At 43.1% G+C, this 26,969-nt stretch overlaps 3 protein-coding genes across 3 annotated transcripts; 1 reads left to right on the top strand and 2 right to left on the bottom strand.

Annotated features, from left to right (window-relative positions):
• Positions 1-3,374: 3,374 nt before the first annotated feature.
• Positions 3,375-5,153, bottom strand: LOC145498459 (uncharacterized). Its single transcript, XM_081478390.1, has one exon. The coding sequence runs from the start codon at positions 5,151-5,153 to the stop codon at positions 3,375-3,377; it is 1,779 nt and encodes a 592-aa protein (XP_081334516.1).
• Positions 5,154-5,315: 162 nt separating this feature from the next.
• LOC145498457 (uncharacterized) lies at positions 5,316-7,724 on the bottom strand. The gene has a single exon (XM_081478389.1). The coding sequence runs from the start codon at positions 7,722-7,724 to the stop codon at positions 5,316-5,318; it is 2,409 nt and encodes an 802-aa protein (XP_081334515.1).
• Positions 7,725-18,984: 11,260 nt separating this feature from the next.
• On the top strand, positions 18,985-20,986 carry LOC145498125 (uncharacterized). The gene is made up of 4 exons (XM_081478006.1): positions 18,985-19,334; positions 19,557-19,637; positions 20,075-20,170; positions 20,698-20,986. The coding sequence occupies exons 1-4, from the start codon at positions 19,193-19,195 to the stop codon at positions 20,889-20,891; spliced, it is 513 nt and encodes a 170-aa protein (XP_081334132.1). The 5' UTR covers positions 18,985-19,192; the 3' UTR covers positions 20,892-20,986.
• The last annotated feature ends 5,983 nt before the right edge of the window (positions 20,987-26,969 follow it).

Raw genomic sequence — 26,969 nt, 5'->3', positions numbered from 1 at the left:
TGCACTCCCGGCGCAGGAAGGTGAGAAAACCTGAGAGCGAATGTTCTTAGAACCCAGACTCTTATGCCCTAAACAACAAAAGATGGCGGACGTGGAAGATGAGGGAAGAACTTGTACATGCCATTAGGGACAGCGCGTCTCCCAACCCCAAAATGCATCGGGAACGAAAGAATATCGAGATCGAAATGTATTGTGGGCCAAAATATAATCAGATAGTGGGAGCCTGGTCTCTAACACTTGAAACGCCTGGTTGATTTCAGCTTTAAAACGCAGTTAGCGACCACCAGCCCACGTTTTCTCGAAATATTTCTGAAAGGAAACACAAATTATCCCTCGAACGTCTCAGTCAGAGAAATTTTTGCTCATCAGATCGGTTGTGCACCACGGTATTTATTATCTTGCAATTCATTGACCTATTTGTTACTAGTAAACGAACCTTAGCTTGTGTTGTGTATGTAGAAATTATATGTAGTTTCTTTAATTTGATTAACAATAATCATAACGGCTTGTCGTGTATTTAATGCAGTAATACAGAATTTCATACCGTAATCCCATTATAATTCCACACACATACCAACATTGAAAGCCTGAAAATATATAATATAATATATAATAATATTTATCTGTTTGTTTTGTTTCTGCATGTAATGTTTGTTTCAGATTTGTTGCTTAAAAGCAGTAAAAACTCTAGAACAATATGAAATAACTATATGACAATATTGAAATGACAGTAGATGTCAGACATGTACTCAGAGTCCAATTTTCCTTAGAATGTTACTCGAGCCATGTACGGCAAAAAAATATTAAATTTATAGTAAACTTGTTGCAAAATCAATATAGTTCGCACTGTGCCGTTCAGTACTTACATGTACATGTACATACATATATCTGTGGTGGGGATCAAGTTGATAAAAATCCTACAGAAATGAGCTGATTGATCAAATATTTATGCAAAGCACGATGCCCAGTATTGTGATAGCTCACTGAAATTAAATGTGTGAAACGCAAGACTAGTTTCACCTCATGCCAATAATGATTTCACATGCTTATCCCTGTTCTATTTTACAGAACATCAAAAACATGGTCTAATATTATTATTAATACAAGCTGCTGGAATAGTCTTGAATGACTGCTCTGTCCTTTTTTTACTAATAACAAAATGATTTCAGTTGAAAGAGACCTGGCATGTTCCATATGGGTCGTCCAGAAACAGTTAGAATCAGCTTTTAAAATTTCACTAGTCTGACCTGTAATGATTTCATATATTTTCTAGTGTGAAAATGTTTCCTGCACTAAATGCTCTAAATAATGACATCATCTTCTCTACTTAGCACAGCATCAAACAAACAATTTTGCCAAGGGACCTGCAGATCCAGGTTTTCATTATCCCTGGTGATCTTTTTCATTTTGATCAAAGTAAATTATGATGATGTTCTTCACAATGAGGAAGCTAAAGACTTGTGGATAACATAAGCCAATATCATAAGCCAATATGGCAGTAGCCTGCTAGAAGGCTAGTGTCAGGTTACACAGTTATCTCTAGCTGTTCAAATCGTCATGAAAACATGTACAGCCTGCTACTGATCATATCACAAGGGCCATTTTAGAGATGAAAACTTAGGTCAAAAGGTTTCTAAAAGCACTCTATCTTTGTACTACACTAACCACATGTCCTGCATTTTTCATGGGGCAGTGCATTTGGTTCATGTTAGAAGGAGTATTCCTTTCCAACATTGTTGTCTTTCTGTTGTTAAAGGATTTTGTGTTTGCAAACATGTGTTGTAAATATCAGAATAGTACTGGAAATGGGTCATGAAATAGGGTTTTACACATAATGCTCAAATTTGTTGTCATTATGCAAATGCTCGATGATCAAAAAATCTCACTATATATTATGCTCAAAAGACATCGGCCAGTTTTTGTCACTGTTATTCCCGCGTAATGCTAGATTCTTTTGCCTCGCTATTATGCTCAAAATAATGCCAGCACAATGTGTAAAACCATATAATGACCACTAATGGGGGTGAGGGAAAGATGGAGTGGTCATCAGTGGAAGTTGTGGCACTTCCACAATAAACAAACTAAAAATTTGTTTCACACTGACAAGAATATGGCTTCGTCTCTGCTCATGGGCGACACAAAATATAACCAGTATTGGGTCAGGTGTTGCAAGAAGATCGATTCTTTGATCACTGGACCCGTTAACCATCAGAAAAGAGGGCTGTGCAAGGCTACCACAGCTGCGTTCACCAGAGTAATAACACCACATGTATCAGTGCAACTTTGCGGGGAATAGTTACGGCATCGCCAGTCACATTCATGACCCTGCCAATTAGTCATACTGGGAGAGTGGGCAAGCACCAAATGACTCTTTTTGTGCGTTCCAACTTGTGGAATGTACCGTGCAAAATCATTGACGACATCAATGAAGTCTGGGGGAGGTTGCCAAGCCAGCATCTTACAGTATATGATCTTCATGAAAGGTCGCAGCTCAACATCTACCAGTACCCAATGATTACCACCATTTTGAGGGTTGCCAATGAAAGTTTTGCCATATCTTTGTCCCACATTCAGAGTGAAAACCAGCCTTTTTAATGGTCCAGGGTTAAGTAACTTAGCTTTCCTCATCATCTCATTGTAGATATTAACAACAACATTGGGCATAGTAGCATGGTATCGTTTTGCATGTCATTAAGCTGTTTTAAAACCCATGTGACGTGATCAGTATAGACCCAGCCTTGCATTCCCGATGCAGCAAGACAGGCAAGCTCATCTGCAGTCAATCCTGTTAATTAGTAACAACATGATATACTTTTCATCAGTGTCGCGTACCCAAGTACATGGGGAACGGTAAGCGTCAACCACAGCGTACAAAACTTGATTTTTAAATTACTTTAATGAATCAGCTATCGTACACGTGCGGTGAAAACTACAAGGCAAATTTGATTGCGTAATCAGAAACGAACCTAAATAAATAACAAGCGAAAATAGAAATCATAAAAAGCAAAAAAGCGATCAATATGTGCAATAGAAACTCACGTCTGATCCTGCGTTAGCGAGGTAAACACATAGACTCCAAGAAAATAACTCAAACTCCTGACTCCTAAACACTCGGATGACCCCGATACTGAGATGACTGCGTGAGTTATGTAAGCGGCTGGCTTTTAAAGTAAATTGATAGCTAAATCACATGATATAAAACGCTCTGATTAATGATTAAAGGGCACGAACAATGAAACGATAGAAACGATAATAAAACTAAACAGAGCTGCAATGATAGAGTAAACAAAAACGATCTCTTATACTTTGAGCGTTCAGCACACTCCTCGCCCAAGGATTCTAATCCTTGTTACTTATTTGTTACATGTCACTATTCAGTTTGGTTTTGGATCAACTTCTTCTCCGTCATCAGGCAATAGTAGGACAAGCTCCTTGATGGGTCGTAGGTAGGTCTTCCTTTCTCCGTCTCTAACAACGTCAACTTTAACCTTTCTAACTCTGTCATCCTCACTTCTTATGGCCTCTGAGATTCGTCCCAGTGGCCAGTCGTTGCGGTGCTGTGACTCGTCTCGCATGAGGACGACATCTCCGACGCGTAGGTCTCGCTGCATCTCTGTCCACTTCCGTCGGGGCTGCAAGCTTTGTAGGTACTCCCGTCGCCATCTCGTCCAAAACTGATCTGCTAGGAACTGAACACGTCTCCAGCGACGACGAGCGTATATGTCAGGGCGTAGGAACTGACCTGGAGGAGGTCCAGCTGGGCGTGTTTTCATTGTCAGTAACATCGCAGGAGACAGAGGTAGTGGGTCGTCTGGGTCGGATGGCAGCGCAGATATGGGTCTGGCGTTAACGATGGCTACCACCTCAGCCATCAGTGTGATAAGCAACTCGTGTGTCAGCTGAGGCCTGCCCAGTTCGGCAAACATAGCATCTAATACTCGACGGATGGTATTGATTTGCCTTTCCCACACGCCGCCAAAATGTGATGCGTGGGGAGGGTTAAACTCCCATTTGCATCCGTACTCCGTCACAAATTTCTCCACTTTCTTGTCGTTGAGCTCCGACACTGCTTCTCCAAGCTCTGTTTTGGCTCCGATGAAGTTAGTTCCTCTGTCGCACCTAAGAAGCGTAGCATGGCCTCGTAGCGCGAAGAATCTCCTCAGTGCGCAGATAAAGGCGCTGGCATCCATGGCTTCTAGGACTTCAATGTGTATGGCTCTACTGCTGAGGCACGTGAAGACCAGACCCCAGCGTTTAGCATTCGCGGTTCCTCCTCTTGTTTTACGCGTTTGCACCGCCCAAGGCCCGAAAACATCGAAGCCCACGTTAGTGAAGGGAGGACAGACTTCAGTCCTATCAGGCGGAAGGTCTGCCATGCGCTGCTCCAGTGGTGGTCCTCTTAGCTTCTTGCAGGGAACACAAGCTCTGACGACTTTCGTCACAGTGTCATGACCTCCGATGAGCCAGAATCCTGCCTGTCGAATGGCTCCTCCAGTAATCTGTCTTCCTTGGTGGTGCACCTGGAGGTGGTGGTGTTTCGCTACAAGCCGTGACACATGGTGATTCTTTGGCAGTATGATTGGGTGTTTCTCTCCGTACTCCATCTCTGCTCTCCTTAATCTGCCTCCGACGCGCAGGATCCCGTAGTTGTCAAGGAACGGGTCAAGGTGGTACAGATGTGAGCCTTTGAGGGATTTCTTTGCGCCGTGCTGAACTTCTCTCGGTAGCTCGGGCTCCGTCCTGGCATCTCGCAACAACTCCCTAAGTACTGCTCTCTGTGTGGTGCTTATTATGACGCGCAGAGCTTGATCCCACTCTTCGACTGTTGGGAGTCTACGTTTGCGCGGTCCTTTAGGCACTTCACTCCTAGGGTTAACTCCTCGTGCTTTGGAGTCTCTACGGCGTTTGAATTCTCTTGCCACAACGATAAGATTGGCGACTGCGCGCTGCAGGGACCTTAAGGAAGAGAACCTCTGGAATCTTTTTTCCCAAACGTCTGGTTCTTCGCCTCTTTTATCCATTGTGACTTTGGCCCTGAGCACTCCCTTGCGAACTTCAGGATCACTCGCGTCGAGTATGAACGTTTCATCCGGTCGAGGGGTACCTTGTGGTCTTTTAAGGAATCCTGGCCCTCCGAGCCAGGTCGATGCCATTAACTTGTCAGGGGGAACTCCGCGCGTGGCCAAATCTGCTGGATTCTGCTCACTCTCCACATATCTCCACTGCTCTGGGGTAGACAGACTTCTGATTAGCTGTACTCGGTTGGCCACGTAGACGTAAAAACCGGCGGCTTTCGTTTGTGATGTAGCCTAGCACTACTTTCGAGTCGGTGTAGTAGTCACCTCCGAGATCTTTACGTCAATTTCTTTGATAACTCTCTGAGCTGCTTGAACTGCTAGCACTGCTCCGCACAGTTCGAGTCGTGGGATGCTTGTAGGGTTTACGGGGGCAACCTTGGCTTGACCGTAGACGAGAGACGTGGACATCTCGTTTACTTTGTTGAACTGGCGGAGGTAGACTGCAGCTCCAATGGCGTCCTGACTCGCGTCAGAAAAGGCGTGTAGTTCCACTCTGGTCACGGTGCCAAATTCCTTTGGGTGGTAACAGCGGGGGACAGATAGGTGCTGTAACTCCAGGAGAGAATCTCTCCAGCACATCCACCGGTTCATCATTGCGGTAGGAAGAGGGTCGTCCCAGGCTAAGGGGGTTTTGTTCTCGGCTCTTCGCTCCCCCATGAGTACGAGCTGCTGTAGTATTTTTCTCCCCTCGAGCATGGCAGGTACCGCAAAACCGAGCGGGTCATACACAGAGTTGACAATAGACAAGACTCCTCTCCTGGTGAATGGTTTCTCCGGTGAACACACCTTGAAGGTGAAGGCATCCGTCTCCAAATCCCAGAAAACTCCTAGCGACCGTTGCGCGGGCAGACTGTCGCTGCGCAGGTCGAGGTCACGCACATCCTTTGCTCGGTCCTCAGCGGGAAAGGCTTCCATGACTTCCACCGAATTTGACACGACTTTGTGTAGTCGTAGCTTAGCTGTGGCTAGGGTGGCTTGTGCACCTTTCACCAAGTCTATCGCTCCTTGGGCGGTCGTCAGCAAAGCCAAACCATCATCGACGTAGAAATTGCGGCATATAAAATTCTTGGCCTCCTCGCCGTACTTCTCCTCGCCGTCTACCGCCGTTCTGCGAAGTCCATACGTGGCGACTGCGGGGCTCGGTCCATTGCCAAACAGATGGACGTTCATGCGATATTCTGTGACGGGTTTCGACGGGTCATTATCCTCGAACCACAGGAAACGAAGGAAGTCTCTGTGTGCCGGGTCTACGTGGAATGAATGGAACATTTGTTCGACGTCGCACATGACGGCAACATTCTCCTTGCGGAAACGCATTAGAACTCCAATGAGGTTGTTCATCAAGTCAGGGCCAGGTAAAAGCACTTTGTTTAACGACACTCCTCTAAACTCGCAACTCGAGTCGAACACAACGCGAATAGTGTGCTTTGTGTTATGGTAGGTCGCGAAATGCGGTAAGTACCAAGAACGCCCAGGGGGAGGCGGAGCGTCATCGCGCGGGACAGGAGAGGCGTGGCCCTTCTCGATTATCTTGCCCATGAACTCCAGGTAGTCCACTTTCATTTCAGGTTTCCTGTTGAACATCTTAAGAAGCCCTTGTAGGCGTTGCATGGCTTGGGCTCGGTTGTCTGGCATTGTCTGGCGTTCATCACGAAATGGCAAGGGCATTTCCCAGTTACCACTTGCGTTCTTGTGTATCCCTCTCTCCATAATCTCTAGAAAGGCGCGGTCCTCGTGGGAGAGACTGGGCTCGTTGTCGTTTCGCGTAGTCTTGAAGATACTATCAGGGGGGCACTCCAAAGGGGGGTCTGTGATCTTGAATTGGTTGGGGCAGGGCACCAGTTCGTAGCTTCCGTCTCCAGGCTCCTTCTCTCTCCATGTATTAGTGGACAGATTTGTGAGGCGGGCGAGAATGTGCGCAGGGCCACTAGGGAAGTCGAGGCACATCTGACCACTGATAGTCCAGCCGAGGGCCAGTCGCTGCCCCCAGGGTGCTCCTCTCGGGCCATTCCTGGATTCCCTAACCTTTAACAGTTCTGGTGCGTCCCGGCCGATTAGCAAGTGAACTTTGGCAGTCTCATCTAGGGGAGGTATTTCGCTAGCTATGGCCGTCAAGTGCGGGAACCTCCTCGCCATGCTTGGGGTTGGAATCTCACGTTTGTCCTGTGGGATGGTATCGCACTCGGTGAGGGTAGGCAAGACAAACTCTGCTCCACTGATAGACCGTACTGTGATGCCAGCTACTCGCCGGCCGTATTTCTCCTCTCTCTCACCGCTGCATGTGGATAGGAAGTATTTCTCTAGGGGCCCACCTGCTCCGAGGTCGTCGGCTAATTCGCTGGTGACGAGAGAGCTGTTGCTCTGCTCATCGACGATGGCGTAGACACGCTTGGTAAGGTGTGGGCTACGCTGGCTATAGACGTCCACCAGCAGGGTTTTGCTGCAAGACACACCTCCTGTAGGTTCACAGAGTGCAGTGCATTTCGCGCTGACTGCTTCATTCTCCGGTTTGGGGGGCGGCTGTTTCTCCTTGTGCAGTAAGGCACTATGGCGCTTGTCCCCACAGATCGTGCACTGTATAGGCGTGTTGCACTCGCTTGCAATGTGAGCGTTGCTGAAACAGCGAAAGCACAGGCGCGCGTCCATTATCCACTGCGTGCGTTCTTCCAGTGTTTTTGCAGCGAAGGCCTTGCACTCCGATAGGTTGTGCGCGCTGCTTTCGTGATATGGACAATGCTTACTCCTTGTCTCTCTCTTTCCGGGATTCTCCTTCTTCTCTTTTCCGGGAACTTCGTTGTTTTCAGCCGGGGATCGAATGCCTGTCTTGAACGATTTATGATCTCGCTCCCTGCGTTGTTTTGGCGGGGGAACGTGGGCACCATCCTTACCAGCGAGGATGTTCGGATTGTTCTTGGTCCTGGCTTGTTCCTGAACAATTTTGGAGAATCTGGAGAAGGGGGGGGTACATTCCTCGGTGGCTGTCGGAATAATTCGCGATTTCTATCTCCCATTTAGTGCGGACGAATTGTGGTAGTTTCTCGGCTATTGGTTGGATAGCGCTCGGGTAGTTAAGGCATGCGAGTCCCGGGAGAAATGTCACTTGACTTTCGATGTCAGCACAAAGATCTGCGAACTGTTGCAGTTTATCGTTTTCGTGCTCGCTGAACGTCACTGTGTTTCGCAGGCGCTCTAGCAGTTTGTTACTGATAACCGCAGCGCTTCCAAATCGCTTCTCAAGTTCCGCCCACAAATCCCTTAGCAACGCGACGGGATCGCGCATTTGTCGCTTCCTGTAATTGTCAACCAAGCGCTGTGGTGCTCCGCTAGTGAAACTTCTTAAGTAGTTAATTTCCTGAGTTGGGGACACATCAGTATCCATTAGCATGGCTTTAAAGGCACTTCTCCAAGGGTGAAAAAGGGTAGGGTCCCCCGAGAACACATCAGGTTGGCATTTCGGGAGATTTTGCCTAGCCAGACCAGCTACTATTTGTTGGTTCACGACTGTGAGAGAGTCAATTAGCTGACTTCCGGTCATATCTTTGAACGGAGTTGAAGCTATGAGTGGCTGTCGATGGAAGGCAGTGTTTCGATGCTCTCTGTGATCTTCGTTAGTTAAATTCTGGTCTGGCGGATCTGGGTTTGGAAGGAGGGGAATTCGCTGTTGAGGTGTTTTTTCCGATGTCTTTAATTTTGGGGCGGCGGACAATAGTGGCTTTGTTGTCTCTGACGCGCTTAGCGGATCATGTTCGCACTCGTGGCGAAATGAATTTCCCGTGGGTAGGGGGCCAGGCGTGAGAGAAGAGTGAACCCATTGTGAAGTGCGCTGCTCTGTCTTAATTTTGGGAACTTTGAACTCTGGCAATTCTGACTCCCTTTCTAAGTCTTCTTCCAATAGGGCGTTCTCAAAAACTTTGAGCTTAGCATTTGCTATCGCGGCTTTTTTATCCGCTCCTAAGATCGCCATCTCGGACTCAAACCGTGCATTCTCTTGTTGACGAATTCTTTCTGCCTCTGCGTCGCGCGTCCTGCGCTCGAGTTCTTTTTGCGCTATTAGCCGCGTGTATTGAGCTTCTTCTTTCGCTGCTTTAGCATCGGCTAGCGCTCGCAACCTAGCGATTGTACTGCTAGTTTTCGAGACTGATGAACGGCGCGAGGAGTGACGAGAAGAGACAGATCGTAACTCCAACAATTTGCTGGATTGTCTACTAATTCTATTTTTTAACTTCTCTACAAGTAAGAGGGCCCTTTCTAAGATATGGTTCTCTTCATCGAGGTGAGCTTCTCCTACGTGATCTTCGTGTGAATCTTGGCCGTACAGGTCAAGCAACTCCTTCAACAGCTTTCCGAATTCTTCCGAGGCGACTGCGAGTTCACGCGCGACGGTCTCGATTTCGCTGTCCTCGCTTAACTCTTCTACCGATTTCATTACACTAAGGAGCCTTTTACGAGATTTCGTAATTTCCCTTCGTTTATCTTCAACGGCGTTTTGCAGGGCCTTCGGTGTCAATTTTATTCCCCTTTTACTTCTAGCTCCGGTCTCATTGGTTCCGCCGACATTTGGCGGTTCTGCATCTCGGCTTGCCATCGTTGCTGGCTCCGTATTTAAATAATAAGATACGGCTTACCTCCTTTCGTCGATCGCCCAGACTTTTCACTGTCGCGTACCCAAGTACATGGGGAACGGTAAGCGTCAACCACAGCGTACAAAACTTGATTTTTAAATTACTTTAATGAATCAGCTATCGTACACGTGCGGTGAAAAATACAAGGCAAATTTGATTGCGTAATCAGAAACGAACCTAAATAAATAACAAGCGAAAATAGAAATCATAAAAAGCAAAAAAGCGATCAATATGTGCAATAGAAACTCACGTCTGATCCTGCGTTAGCGAGGTAAACACATAGACTCCAAGAAAATAACTCAAACTCCTGACTCCTAAACACTCGGATGACCCCGATACTGAGATGACTGCGTGAGTTATGTAAGCGGCTGGCTTTTAAAGTAAATTGATAGCTAAATCACATGATATAAAACGCTCTGATTAATGATTAAAGGGCACGAACAATGAAACGATAGAAACGATAATAAAACTAAACAGAGCTGCAATGATAGAGTAAACAAAAACGATCTCTTATACTTTGAGCGTTCAGCACAATCAGGCTTTATTAAATATTTTCTAAGGGAGTGGGGTAATAGACCTAAAAAAGTGGAGTTGGAGTAGGCTGCTAGCGGACAAAGATGTATATAAGATTATAAAGTTCTAAGCGTCACTGGTTTCTAATTCAACAAAACTGTGATACTGTATTGGAGATGGCATCCCCCAAACCCCCCCCCCCCCCAACCCCCTTTCCACCCTTCGACACCATGTCTAAAACCCTAATCGCATTTTTTCAGCTACAAACTAAGCATATCCCATTTTCTATTTTACATCATTTTACTTTTTCGGGCCCGTGCACGCATTTTCGTTTTGTTTATCTTCAAAATTACATAAACTTTATTGCATATTTTAGCCGGTTCCAGTACTAGTTCAGGATATACCTGGAAAAATAAGCCTACACATCACGACATCACTCCACATGAAGTCATTTCTTAATTTTTCTTTTAAAAAAACTTACCATAACTTGGTAGCATATCGTCAGTAGGATTGTCCCAGATCATGGCTTTGAATTTGTCGATCGATTCACTAAGGTTGGTAACGTTACCTGACAAATAGGGGCGTCTGACATATAGGGGCGTCTGACATATAGGGGCGCTATATCAAAATACCAAAAGTTTATCATTACCTCTGCATGGTTAATGTGTCACACTACCAATAAATGGTTTGTGTTAAAATGACAGCTTTTGACTTCTAATCAGTAGCGACTATCAGAGGAAGGAAAAGACTAATAATAAATCGGTTCGCTGAGCTGAGGTTCGAAGAATGGAGGTGTCAAGAAATCTACATTCACTAGATCCACAAATTTTCTACGTTTCAGTATGAATAATGCGGAGCATTTTTCAGGATTTCGTAATTCTTAAGAGATCTATAAATGGCTGAAGTCTACTACATGTATTGCGACTCAAGTTCAGTAAACTTTAATTTGAATGGGACGATCTGTTTGTGAAATTGTTACAGAATTGATCCAAACAACTTAAGCCACGCGCGGATCTGGGCTGTTAGGTTTTGGTGAATTCATCAATGCTTCATGTTTTCAAAATTGATTAATTTATCGCGTAGTCTCTTTCGCAGCCGTTATTGCAAAGGAATCTGCATCGTATCTATGACGGGAAAAATACAATACTGATCGTTTTCAATGTCACGCAATAAAAAAAAATACAACACCATACAGTGCTAGTGGATAAAGTCAAGAAATAGATAAAGAAGATCATTATTTTTCTTAGTGTTAGGTCTTTGCGTTCTCCCAGACTTAAGACATTCGTAGAAATGTTTCGCACGAAATTACGGAGCTCACAGTATGGAAAGGCCGTGTTGGATTACTTTCGTGGTCAACCAATATGGCGGCCGGAAATATTACGCAGCTTATTTTCGCTATCTATGCTATTGATTATCTGTATTGAAAAAGCGAGCATTTACGATTAAGCACTTTTCCTAATGCTCTAACTTCTAAAAAGGCTAAATAACTTGAGTTAGATACATATTTTTCGCCAAACGCGATCGCAACTCCGTGTCACGTTCCACTTGCATCAAAAATACGCTGGTTGAAGTGTAAACAGATTTAAATTAACCGTCTGTTATGCCTGGCTCTCAAGTTTTGTTTTACGTACACGTATTTAGAGAGGTAAGATTGGAGATATTAATAATTCCCATTTACGGCAAACAGCATATATTAATGTTTTGGCATTTCTCTTGTATACCTCACGCACCTGACATATAGGGGCACATGACATATAGGGGCATCTGACATATAGAGGCATCTGACAAATACGGGCATCTGACATATAGGGGCATCTGACAAATAGGGGCATCTGACATATAGGGGTATCTGAAAATTAGGGGCATCTGACAAATAGGGTCGTCTGACATATAGGGGCGTCTGACAAATAGGGGCATCTGACATATAGGGGCATCTGACATATCGGGGCGTCTGGCCTAGGGGCAGATGACATATACGGGCACATGACATATAGGGGCATCTGACAAATAGGGGCATCTGACATATAGGGGCATCTGACAATTAGGGGCATTTGACATATAGGGGCGTCTGACATATAAGGGCGTCTGACAAATAGGGGCGTCTTACAAATGGGTGCATCTGACATATAGGGGCACATGACATATAGGGGCATCTGACAAATAGGGGCGTCTGACATATAGGGCCACATGACAGATAAGGGCATCTGACATATAGGGGCATCTGACATATAAGGGCATCTGACATATAGGGGCATCTGCCAAATAGGGGCAGCTGACATATAAGGGCGTCTGACAAATAGGGGCGTCTTACAAATAGGTGCATCTGACATATAGGGGCACATGACATATAGGGGCATTTGACAAATAGGGGCGTCTGACATATAGGGGCACATGACATATAAGGGCATCTGACATCTAGGGGCATCTGACAAATAGGGGCGTCCGACATATAAGGGCGTCTGACAAATAGGGGCTTCTTACAAATAGGTGCATCTGACATATAGGGGCACATGACATATAAGGGCATCTGACATCTAGGGGCATCTGACAAATAGGGGCGTCCGACATATAAGGGCGTCTCACAAATAGGGGCTTTTTACAAATAGGTGCATCTGACATATAGGGGCACATGACATATGTGGGCATCTGACATATAGGGGCATCTGACAAATAGGGGCGTCTGACATATAGGAGCGTCTGACATATAGGGGCGTCTGACAAATAGGGACGTCTGACATATAGGGGCATCTGACATATAGGGGCACATGACATATAAGGGCATCTGACATATAGGGGCATCTGACAATTAGGGGCATCTTACAAATAGGGGCGTCTGACATATAAAGACGTCTGACAAATAGGGGCGTCTTATAAATAGGTGCATCTGACATATAGGGGCACATGACATATAGGGGCATTTGACAAATAGGGGCCTCTGACATATAGGGAGATCTAACAAATAGGGCCATCCGACATATAGGGGCGTCTGACATTTAGGGGCATCTGACATATAGGGGCATCTGACATATGGGGGCACATGACATATAAGGGCATCTGACATATAGGGGCATCTGACAATTAGGGGCATCTAACAAATAGGGGCGTCTGACATATCGGGGCGTCTGACATATATGGGCACATGACATATAGGGACATCTGACATATAGGGGCATCTGACATATAGGGGCATCTGACAAATAAGGGCATCTGACATATAGGACTGAGAGATATTGGCGATGTTGGTTTTTAAGAGTTTATCGGACATCATAGTTTTTTCCTACAAATGTATTCTGTTGCCATTCATTATCTTTTGAAAGTGGTCACTCTCGTAAGCGGACAGTTCTAGTTACTACCGCCGTCACAAAACCCTGTTTGAACACCCATACAAACTCTGTATTGAGTAATTCCCGCCAACGGAAGCTTTATGTGAAAATTCTCTCATTTCTATCTCGCGCGCCTTCCAGCTACTGTACTTAGCTCATGCTCACCCATATTACATTTGAAACTGAGACAATTTGTGATCTTTAACTTTGTGTGAAAAAGTTTCTCATTTCAATCATTCGCCCTCTCTAAACTGTACTTAGCTTGTTTTTCCCATCGAAACGGGGCCCATTTACGTTGGGAAGACAATTACGGTTTTTTTATTTTGTGTGAACTAGTCTCTCATTTCAATCATTCGCCCTGTAAATAATCTACTTAGCTAACGCTTCCCCATGCAAACGGGGCCCATTTACATTTGAAAGATAATTACGGATTTTTTACTTTTTGTGCGTCACATTTCAATCAAACGCCCTATATAAGCTGTACTTAGCTAGTGCTCCCCGTGAAAACGGGGCCCATTTTCTTCTTAAAGACAAGTACCGTACGGATTTTTTACTTTGTGTTAAAAAGTCCCTCATTTCAATCATTTGCCCTCTATAAACTGTACTTAGCTAGTTTTTCCTATCCAAAACGGGGCCCATTTACATTTGAAAGACAACTACGGATTTTTTTACTTTTTGTGAAGAAATCGCTCATTTCAATCATTCGCCATCTACATTTTGTACTTTGTTAGTGCTCCCCCATGAAAACGGGGCCCATTTTCATTTGAAAAACAACTACGGATGTTTGACTTTGTGTGAAAAAGTCTCTCATTTCAATCATTCGCCCTCTATAAACTGTACTTAGCTAGTTTTTCCCATCAAGACGGGGCCCATTTACATTTGAAAGACAACAACGGATTTTTGACTTTGTGTGAAAAAATCTCTCATTTCAATCATTCGCCCTCTATAAAATGTACTTAGCTAGTTTTTCCCATCAAGACGGGGCCCATTTACATTTGAAAGACAACAACGGATTTTTGACTTTGTGTGAAAAAGTCCCTCATTTCAATCATTCGCCCTCTATAAACTGTACTTAGCTACTTTTTTCCATCAAAACGGGGCCCATTTACATCTGATAGACAACTACGGATTTTTGACTTTGTGTGAAAAAGTCTCTCATTTCAATCATTCGCCCTCTATATACTATACTTACCTAGCGCTTCCCCATAAAAACGGGGCCCTTTTTCATTTGAAAGCATAATACGGAATTTTTTTACTTTTTGTGAAGAAGTCGCTCATTTCAATCATTCGCCCACTATATGCTGTACTTAGCTAGCGCTCTCACATTAAATCGGGGCCCACTTTCATTTGGAAGACAAGTACTGATTTTTCATTTTTTGTGTAAAAATCTCTCATTTTAATTATTCGCCCTCTACATAATGTACTTACCCGGCCTTCCCACATCAAATCGGGGTCCATATTCATTTGGAAGACAATTACGGATTTTTTACTTTGGGTTCAAGAGTCTCTCAATTCAATCTTACGCCCTCTATATGCTATACTTAGCTAGCGCTTCTCCATGAACACGGGTCCTATTTTCATTTGAAAGACAACTACGGATTTTTTTTACTTTTTGTGACGAGGTCGCTCATTTTGATCATTCGCCCTTTATATACTGTACTTAGCTAGCGCTCCCACATCAAATCGAGGCCCATTTTCATTTGGAAGACAAGGACTGATCTTTGACTTTGTGTGCAAAAAATCTCTCATTTTAATCATTTGCCCTCTACATAATGTACTTACTTCGCGCTCCCAAATCAAATCGGGGTCTATTTCCATTTGCAAGACAACTGCGGACTTTTTACTTTGGGTTGAAAAGTCCCTCATTTCAACTCTACATAATGTACTTAGCTAGCGCTCCCACATCAAATCGGGGCCCATTTTATTGGAAAGACAAGTACTGATCCTTAGTTGTGGGAGAAAGGCTCTCATTTGAATCCTTCGACCTCTATACACTGTACTTAGTTAGGGTTCCTCCATGAAAACGGGGCCCATTTTCAATTGAAAGACAAGTACGGATATTTTACTTTGTGTGAAAAGGTCTGTCATTTCAATCATTTCCCACTGTATACTGTAATTAGCCAGCGCTCCTCCATGAAAACGGGGCCCATTTACATTTGCAAGACAATTACGGAAAATGACATAAGTCCCCAGACTGCAAAACCGAGTATTTTTTACTTAGTGTGAAAGAGTCTCTCATTTCAATCATTTACCCCCTATAAACTGTACTTAGCTATATTTCAATGATACATTTCTAATAGGATTCGATGTTTGTCGCTTTCTTAGACAATGTTTACAAGAGCATTTGCCCATTGGTAGTATCGTGAAGGTTTTGGAAAGCCAACTAGGTCAGCAATTAAATTCTCAAAATGTCATTAATGCTAACTTGCATTTTGATAGCTTAAGTCAGCATTCCTATGAATACAGCTGTTCGCTATGTGGATACCATCCAAAAATTTTGATAATGGATTTGAACAAAAAGGTTGCATTTAATTGTAATGTTTCGAATTTGGAATTGCCGGAAAATTACCAGGTGGATGATGCCGACTACGTAGACTGTGATGATTTCTGGGGCAAAGTGGAGCTCTCAATGATTCTGCGAGGATTCTCAAATCGCACAATTCCCGAATTTGAGGTGAATCCTAACCTCCTGTTCTGGTCTCCCTTCATCGGACGCCATACAAGGAAAGGACCATTGCTGCTAAACACCGAGCACAGAAAGGTCAGCAGGAGCACTGGCGAACTGGAAAGTGAGTGTAGAGAAATTTCAGAGGAAAGACTTCTTCTTCTCCACCTACAAAGAAGTACAAAAATTCTCACAGTCAATTGGTACTCATCCGAAGGGATCAAAACTGGATGTCATCATGCAGATTAAGCAGGCCATTTCCAAGGACGACGAAAAGTTTAAGAAGGCATTTAACAAGATTTGGGGTCGCTCTGGTGGATGGGTATCTGGGACTCGTCCGCACGGCGTTATCTATGCTTTGAAGTTTGTTCTGCGCGCAGAAAGTCCAAGGGATTACATTGATCTTATTTTGTCCATGGCACACCAGCCAGATATCGTGGTAAGTGATATGGCCAACATGCTAGTTGCACATGGACAAAAGAGAAACAGAGAAATGTTTAACCCGCACAACGGTATGGTTGCGGAACCGACTAAAGAAAATGTGCAAGAGGCACTTGAAGGAAAACTGGAAGTATCGCTGCCATGGTTAAACGACAACTACGTAGCTGGCAATGACAAAGGCAGTACTACAAAGGTGCACCCCGTGACTGGAAGCGATAAGCATTTATGTCTCTTTGATCGATTGCACGAAAGAAACGCAAAGAGAGATGAAGAGGCATTGAGACGAGTAAGGAATATTAAGGAATTGAAAGGAAACCTTAACACGCAGAAAGATGAGCAGCTCCATCTCCTATACAATCACGACACTAGATATTTAAACCAGATGAAACCAGTAAACCACATTTTTCTATTTCGTTCAAACATTGACTTTCATAATGAAAGGATCAACCGACGTCAAGAAGACGGACTTAGAGCTGCTTTTAAACACCAGATCAAAGTAGATGAAAACGGTCGCGCTGTCCTAGATAAAATGAGCAAAATAGTTGTGAAGAGGAAGGGGCATCAGAAGCGGAATATTGCAGGTGACATGGCAAACGATGCTCAACAAGGCACTCCGAAGAAGATGAAGTCTGAATCGTGCGACCCACCATGTTCAGGTTCAAGAAATCAACCGACAGCTGACCAACAAGCCACTCCAAAGAAGATGGAGCCTGAATCGTCCGACCCATGAGGTTCAAGTTCAGGGAATCGACCAACAGCCGCCCAACAAGCCACTCCGAAGATAACGAGACCTGAATCTTCCAAGGCATCAGTCGCGGGTACAAAAGATCAACCCAATGATAACCAACAAGCCACTACGGAAAAGATGAAACCTAAATCACCCCAGTCATCAGTCTTAGGCAGTCAGAATGGCCCCATTGACGTTGATACAACTTTACAGCGCCCGCTATCTTTGGCAGATTGTTACTGGATCCAAGATTTGGGGCTTAAGAATCGGGACAAATACCTCATCATGAATGACTACTGGATAAATGATAGAGTCATCAATGCGGCAATGAAACTGATGAGGAAGATAGCACCGAATTTCGCCGGTCTGGTCTGGCAAAGAAAGATGGTTTTCCCCATTCGCTCTCTATAGACGGATTTGTACAAATTGTAAATGTGCGGGGCAACCACTGGATAACTTTGTCTAATGCGCAAAATCTAAGGTTAGAAGTCTCCATATACGATAGCCTTCACGGGGTGGACAAAAATAAAGATACAAAGATTAGGTACCCCATACGCGTTGAACAGAGCGTTTGCCAAATAATGCAGCCTCCCAATGATGTAACCTTTTTGGTTGACGACGTGCAACAACAGGAAGGAGGGAATGACTGTGGTTTATTTGCAATAGCCTTTGCGACATTGCTGTGCGTGGGAAGAGATCCAGCGAGAGAGCGTTTTGATCAAAAAATAATGCGTCAAGAGTTACTCAATAGCTTCGAAAAAGAAGACGTGGCTTTGTTCGTCGAGAAAGCCTGCAGCACTTTCCAAAAAACAGACACGGATATTCTTTATGAGTGGCGCTGTCCTGTTCACTGTCACTGTAGAATGCCTGACGATGGCAATGAGATGGTGCTATGTATTGCCTGCAAACGTTGGTTTCACGGTAAGTGCGAAATGGGTAATTTTAACAATGCACAGTGGCGGTGCAAACCGTGCCAAGATGTCTTCGAAAGGGAGCAAAAGAAGGAAACTGAAAGGAAACAAAACGAAGGCAAAGTGCAGCAACTACGGCGTGTGGCAGCAAATTACCCAGTGGAAAGTAAGCGCGTTCAAGAGCTGTACACGGCAATTGCTGGAATTTACCAAGACTTTCCTTTCCCGGATGGCAAAACTCACATCGGATGTATGTCTGCTGAAGACCACGCGAGCGTAACCAAAGACACGACTAGGAAGCTTGGTTGTACGCATTATCTCCACAACCCTAAGTACGACTTCTACATTGTCATCTTTCACGAAGAGTTAGAGACAGATGCATCATTTTTGAGTGTTGTCATACATGAAATGGCACACGGTGAACAAGGTGCAATTTCTACATCTCAACAACCCCACGGTAAGTTATTCAAAAAGATTGGAAAACGTCTTATCCAGTGTGTAAAAAGTAAACAGGCCGAATTACCAAAACCTTACTGTAATGTAGAAATAAACGAGGTCACTGTTCTTACGGCAAAGTGTTAAGGGTTTCCCTCCTTTTTAGCATTATTTTGATGTATGTAGTAAGGGCACGCCTACTGTTGAGAAGAACAGCAGAATGCCGAAAACGCGGAAAAGTGTACATAGCTGACTCCTGAATTGCTTAATTAGCCTTCAGTTGAGACGAACAGCAGAATAGTGCTGACTCCTGAAGTTTTTTCATTAGCATTCAGTTGAGAAGAACAGCAGAATAATGTTGACTCCTGAAGTGCCTTAATTAACCTTCAGTTGAGAAGAACAGCAGACTTGATCACACTTTAAAAGCATTGCAATGGTGAATGACCAAGACCGTGCAACCATTCCGCATGATGGATTATGCACGCCTGCCATGCCTTGCATGTAAGAGGAAAGACATGTTTAACGGGCAAGGAAAAACAAATCGAAAAGTTCAATTTCAAATTGTCTTTATTTCAGGTAAGCAAGACCTCGGAAATGTCGGGAGTCCAAGCGCGTGAAAGTAAGAATATGTTAAACTTATTTTAGGCAATGCAGCACTAATCAATGCAGTAGTTTAAATTATAGCAATGTTGATTCAACTTTCTGGCACTGAAGTAGAATACAGTGACTCTAGTTGTTGCCAATTCATACTCTTCTCAGCTGAACTCGTCGCCAAGGTCATATTTTTCTCATCACATCTGTTTTAGTCTATTGATAGATTTTTTTTTTCGGGGATCGTTAGGTGATGAGCGTAGATCCCGTCGTGAAGACCGCGAAAAGAGGAGACTACAAGAGAGGGCCAAGCGTTTTGGTCTTGACAGAGGTAAACAATGGTTGTCATATTTTACTTGTATCAAGTAGAATACGTATTATTACTTAATTCAAGATGAGAGGAATAGCAGTGACTTCTGAAATACTTAACTAAGTAGACGGAAGCTGTTCAGCACACTTCATTTAATTACGCTCTTGCGAGATTAAAATTACCCATGCTCCTTGCGTTGTAATAGTGGAAGTTGAAATTTCGTGAAAACCCAAAATGAAAATCGACGAGGACAGTACATAGCTACTCAGCAGTCCGGGCCTCATAAAGGGTAAGCCAGGCAAGAGCTTCAAGGCCCTGAAAAAAAAAAGTGAAGGTCCAGGCTACGAGTGTGCATTGCCAGGTAGTTTGTATGACAATTTCGTATTTTCCCTAAGTGTTTATTCGGTGACTATATATGCTTAGTTGACCACATTGATAAGTTTCCCTGTGATCATTAGATGAGGCGCGAAGAAACCGTCAGCAGGACGAAGTTGAGCGACGAAGAAAGGAGGGTAGGAAAACGTTAATTGAAGAAAGGCGGAAAAGAGATAGAGGTAAACCACTTTAGCTCATATTGCAGAAGCATCGTTTGTGCAGCGATGCTACTGTTAGGCATATAAGAGACCTTTTTTTCCAGAACCTACGCCTGAACGCCTCCTTAGATATCCTGTCAGATGACCTATAGGTTTAATTTTATTAAACAGAAAAACAGAAAAACAACCGAAGATTTTTTTTTTTTTTTTAGAATGGGGAACTGACTACCTTAGATATTGACAGACAATTTGGCGGGAAACAAGCACCATAGTCCTGGCAAAAGTAACTTACAAATAATAGCAAGTCTACGATACGGACTCGAAAACCACGAACCTTCTGTTGAGATCGCAAACTGATGTGCAAGATAGGAATAGTCCAATTGATCACCGCACATTCGGTTGTGAAGCACAAAGCGAGAAGGATTATTGCTTATAGAGACCTATAGCGAAAACGTCGGGAAAACCATAAAATCACCCCAGTGAGGGCTTCAGTTTGTGCTGCCTCTGAAATAGTACTAAATAGCAAATAAATCTTTTCAATTTTCCAGAGGCAAACAAAGGGAAATGCTGGAATTGTGGCCGAAAGGGCCACCGCTTTTATCAGTGCCGAGCCAACAGAACTCGGCAAAAAAAGTTGAAGCACATAAAGGCCAAACCACAGCCACAACCAAAGCCACAACCACAGCCACAACCTGGAATCACCATTACGTTTAATGTCCAGACTGTAAACTTCAAACAATAAGATAATGGTAACGATCATAACAATAAAAAGCATTTTTTTTTCAAATTCTGCGAAACAAAAAAAACGGCCATTTTCGTGTTTGTCCTGTCTATTGTTTGAAGTTTACACTTTGCACGTTAGAATGACATTTGATTTTTAATATTTACCGTACCTATTAATTATATAATATTTCATTAACTTAGTTAGGCAGTTAGAAATGAATATTTCGTGTTGGCTTCAAAGTAATTAAAGAAATTGATTAAAGAAGCCATATAATTTATGTAGAGACAAGTTAAACTGAATTAACACTTACTGAAGTAAATGGGGGTTTTAGAAAACAATATTTGTAATGAAATCAAGTTAAAAAGAAAAATAGTGGCTGATTGTCTTTTTCGAGCACAATAGGTAACATTTTCAAAGGAATTTTAGAAGCGATAAGATAGTTTTCATTGATCTTAATTACAACATCGTAAAAGGTGCTTAGAACCAAATCCGATGACGCAAAAATTGAAATACTGCTGGCATGTGACCCATTGCTGCGAACGCCCAAACTTCTTTATTGTTTTAGAAATACGATGTATATGTATTTACTTGATACACAATACTTGCTGCTGGACATAAGTGTAAACAGATCCAATGTTCATTTGTTGTGAACATCATAAGTCAATCATGTGGTGACTGACTTCACAAGTAGTTGATGTCTTTTTGCAGCTGACAAAAATAAGGCAAGTTGTCACCCCTGAAATCCCCACAGCATTTCATCTTCTGTAATTCGTTCGTTCGTTGTTGTGTTCATTCATTCTTGGACTTATGATATAACTAAGAAATTACTACTTTACTAAGTTTGGCGGAGAGGAGGCCAATTTGGCGTCCATTCTTCAGGCGGTTTCCTGATTTTGAAATTTACATAATAAATGAGTAATCGTACGAAAGCGGCTGGGATCAAGGATTTAATCCACTGTTGACTTACACTGGTGGTGTAAATACTTAATACTGATTTATACGAATACATATACTATATTGCATGGTGAGAAGAACCATTTGAAGTTTGTAACATATATGATCCACGCCGATTACGATGATCCCTTCTATGGAACATAAGTCAACTATCAATGGAATTCCCTGCTTTTATTGCTGTATAGTTTAATAGTGATCAGAGCTATATTTAAAACAGCTGTAATAGAAGCAAAAAGGTGTAAAAAGGCCTGCCTTGGCATGGCAACAGCTCACATTTATACAGAGAATTTCGGATGTGCTATTGACCCTTAAATCCGATGCCCCTATATGTCAAACGCCCCTATATGTCAGATGCCCCCATCTGTCAGATGGCCCTATATGTCAGACGCCCCTATATGTCCGAAGCCCCTACATGTTACATGCCCCTATTTGTCAGAAACTCCTATATGTCAGACGCCCCTATTTGTCGGATTCCCTTTATTTGTCATGTGCCCCTATATGTCAGACGCCCATATATGTCGGACTCCCCAATATGTCGGATTCCCCTATTTGTCAGATGCCCCTATATGTGAGATGCCCCTATTTGTCAGATGTCCCTATTCGCCAGATACCCCTATTTGTCAGATGCCCCTATTTGTCACATGCCCCTATTTGTCAGATGCCCCTATATGTCAGATGCCCCTATTTGTCAGATGCCCCTATTTGTCAGATGCCCCTATTTGTCAGATGCCCCTATTTGTCAGATGCCCCTATATGTCAGACGCCCCTATTTGTCAGACGCCCCTATTTGTCAGACGCCCCTATATGTCAGACGCCCCTATTTGTCAGACGCCCCTATTTGTCAGATGCACCTATTTGTCAGATGCCCCTATATATGTCAGATGCCCCTATTTGTCCGATGCCCCTATTTGTCAGATGCCCTTATTTGTCAGACGCCCTTATATGTCAGATGCCCCTTTTTGTCAGATGCCCCTATATGTCAGACGCTCCTATATGTCAGACGCCCCTATTTGTCAGATGCCCCTATTTGTCAGATGCCCCTATATGTCAGACGCCCCTATATGTCAGCTGCCCCTATATGTCAGACGCCCCTATTTGTCGGATGCCCCTATATGTCAGATGCCCCTATATGTCGGATGCACCTATTTGTAAGACGCCCCTATTGGTCAGCTGCCCCTATATGTCAGACGCCCCTATATGTCAGCTGCCCCTATATGTCAGACGCCCCTATTTGTCAGATGCCCCTATATGTCAGATGCCCCTATATGTCAGATGCCCCTATATGTCAGATGCCCCTATTTGTCATATGCCCTTATATGTCGGAGTATACAAGAGAAATGCCAAAACATTAATATATGCTGTTTGCCGTAAATGGGAATTATTAACGCCTCGAATCTTACCTCTCTAAATACGTGTACGTAGACAAAACTTGAGAGCCAGGCATAAGAGATGGTAAATTTATATCTGTTTACAATTCAAACAGAGTATTTTGATGGCAGTGGAGCGTGACATGGAGCTACGATCGCGTTTGTAGAAAAATATATAACTATCTCAAGTTTTTTAGCCTTTTTAGAAGTTGGAGCATTAGGAAATGTGCTTAAATCCAAATGCTCGTTTGCTCAATACAGATAATCGATCGCCTAGATAGCCAAAGTAAGTTCCAGATGTTTAAAGTATTTCCGGCCGTCATATTTAGTTGACCACGAAGGTAATCCAACACGGCGTTTCCGTACTGTGGGCTCCATAAAGTTCTGTGAAAAATTGGCTATCTTTAAAACGGGGAACGGGGAATCGGAGAATGGGAATGGGGAATGGGGAATGGGGAACGGGGAATCTTTAAAAATGGGGAATCTTTAAAAGCGGGAATCTTTAAAATGGGGAATCTTTAAAAGCGGGAATCTTTAAAACGGGGAATCTTTAAAAGCGGGAATCTTTAAAACGGGGAATCTTTAAAAGCGGGAATCTTTAAAATGGGGAATCTTTAAAAGCGGGAATCTTTAAAATGGGGAATCTTTAAAAGCGGGAATCTTTAAAATGGGGAATCTTTAAAAGCGGGAATCTTTAAAATGGGGAATCTTTAAAAGCGGGAATCTTTAAAATGGGGAATCTTTAAAAGCGGGAATCTTTAAAATGGGAATCTTTATTAAAAGGGGAATCTTTATTAAAAGGGGGTGATTTCTTGTCAACCACTATTTTGACTTTCCGTCCTTGTTCCTGGTTTTTGTGATAAAAACGGCTTCAAACGACTATCACATCTTGTTCGCCGAGATCATTCCACTTAAACTGTGGAAGACCTTCAAAGCGACCGATTCTTTCTTCTTTAAAGTGAATGCAATGGGCACTTTGAAATTGTCTTCGCATGACTGAATGGCGTAGAAAGAGGTATCATTAAGCACGCAATGACGGATTATACGCGAAATTCGCCGTCACATCGTTCGGGCATCGAGCATCGAATTGCTTTATTGCCGGTTTTCAGTGTCATGCAATTCAAAATAAACAAAATCAAAATCAAAACAGTTCAAACGATAAAGTCCAGAATCTTGAAGAGAAAGAAGGTAAATATGCAATGATTTTCGCTAAGATTCAGGTCACAGCAATGTTTCTTACGCAAGACATGCGGAGAATTTTTTTACCCAAATTTATACAGATTTTGATGGAGACGCCATGCTGGCGCCCATCCGGATGGCGGCCGGAAACCAACAGAAACATCTGTCACTGAGTTTTGCTACAAAAGCGTGAATTTATCTCTTCAAGAACTCAAAAACATTTTAAAAATAATACTTTTTCTAATACATGAACTGTTCAGATAGCCAAATTCCCCGAAATAAGTTACTCTTTTAACCAACATGACAGCTTTCTTGCCCGTCATGTAAATGCCGCGTCACGTAAAAGATTAGAAATTCAAGCGCAGTCTATTACAAAACCAAGAACCCACTTGGAGCAAAAATTTGTATGACTATTAGTTTTCAGCTGCTCTTACACATCATGAAAGTAAAATTTCAGGATGATTAATAGTTTTGTAGTTTGAATTTCAGCGACGTCATCTGAGGGGACTGTTGATTTATCGATTAGACAATCAAAAACGTGTTTTCCCTGCCATATATTTGTCGTTAAGTCGGAAGTCCTTCCATTAGCACATGATAAGGCTACGACAAATATCCATCGCTGCGAAACTAAATGTCACAGTCCGGAGTTAAGATAAATCCAGGCGGTTAGATTCTTTGGTCGGTCTAGCGGATCTCAGAGTGAGAATCGAGATTTGAACCGCTCCACTATCACGCGAAATCGATGTGCTTTAATAGCGTGCAATAAAATTACAATGAATAAATTCCACAACTGTCTCTGTACCTGTTGAGTTGATACATGTGAGAGAATAAATAGCTTCCGGTGGGAAACTGAGAGATTCTTGTTCACTTTTCAGTAAAGATTAACGCTATTAAATATTCCCCACTTTAAAGATTCCCCACGTTAAAGATTCCCCATTTTAAAGATTCCCGCTTTTAAAGATTCCCCATTTTAAAGATTCCCGCTTTTAAAGATTCCCCATTTTAAAGATTCCCGCTTTTAAAGATTCCCCATTTTAAAGATTCCCGCTTTTAAAGATTCCCCGTTTTAAAGATTCCCGCTTTTAAAGATTCCCCGTTTTAAAGATTCCCGCTTTTAAAGATTCCCCGTTTTAAAGATTCCCGCTTTTAAAGATTCCCCGTTTTAAAGATTCCCGCTTTTAAAGATTCCCAATTTTAAAGATTCCCGCTTTTAAAGATTCCCCATTTTAAAGATTCCCCGTTCCCCATTCCCCATTCCCCATTCCCCATTCCCCATTCCCCATTCCCCATTCCCCATTCCCCATTCCCCATTCCCCATTCCCCATTCCCCATTCCCCATTCCCCATTCCCCATTCCCCATTCCCCATTCCCCATTCCCCATTCCCCATTCCCCATTCCCCATTTCCCATTCCCCATTCCCCATTCCCCATTCCCATTCCCATTCCCCGATTCCCCGTTCCCCGTTTTAAAGATAGCCGTGAAAAATTTATACGAATGTCTTAAGTTTAGGAAAACGCAAAGACCTAACCGTACGAAAAATAATGATCTTCTTTACCTATTTCTTGACTTTATCCACTAGTACTGTATGGTGTTGTATTTATTTTCTTATTGCGTGACATTGAAAACGATGTATTGTATTTTTCCCGTGAGAGATACGATGTAGATTCCTTCGCAACAACGGCTGCGAAAGAGACTACGCGATAGATTGATCAGTTTTGAAAACATGAAGCATTCATGAATTTGCCAAAACGCGTGGCTTAAGTTGTTTGTAACAATTCTGTGACAATTTCAGGAACAGATCGCCCCATTCAAATTAAAGTTTACTGAACTTGAGTCGCAATACATGTAGGAGGAGACTTCGGCCATTTATGACTCTCTTAAGAATTATGAAATCCTGAAAAATATTCCGAATTTAGAAAGTTTAGGACTTAACAAATACTGACAAAGAAAGCATTCGTTGTAGTGGATCTAGATGGATCTTTCTTCAGTGGATCTAAGTGGATCTTTCTCGACACCTCCATTCTTCGAACCTCAACTCAGCGAACCAATTCATTATTAGTCTTTTCCTTCCCGTAGAAGTCAAAAGCTGTCGTTTTAACACTTTTTTATAAGTCCAAAGCTGTCATTTTAAACCATTTATTGGTAGTGTGACACATTAACCATGCAGAGGTAATGATAAACTTTTGGTATTTTGATATAGCGCCCCTATATGTCAGACGCCCCTATATGTCAGACGCCCCTATTTGTCAGGTAACGTTACCAACCCCGTTCGATCGATTTCTCGCCGAGTTTTGGGCTGGCGAAAAGCTTTCGAAAACCACCTCATCTCAGTATTGTAAGCGCTGGATTTGCCCTGTCGACGGCTCAACTTTGCAAGGATCATTCTATACATAAATATTGAACAATGCTTGGAGCAATTCAAGTGAAAAATTTTATTCAGTATTTACCTTACCCGCTAAAAATGATAAAATTAACCAGGCCTACTAATGTTAGAGACCAGGTTCCCGCTGTCTTGTTATATTTTGGTCCATAATACATTTCGACCTCGATATTCTTTCGTTTCCAAAGCATTTTGGGGTTGGGAGACGCGCTGTCC

This window comes from Orbicella franksi, chromosome 9 (genome assembly GCF_964199315.1).
Source record: "Orbicella franksi chromosome 9, jaOrbFran1.1, whole genome shotgun sequence".
Classification (NCBI taxonomy): domain Eukaryota; kingdom Metazoa; phylum Cnidaria; class Anthozoa; order Scleractinia; family Merulinidae; genus Orbicella; species Orbicella franksi.
The sequence above is the reverse complement of the archived record's forward strand: the minus strand, read 5'-3'. Positions and strand labels throughout refer to the sequence as shown.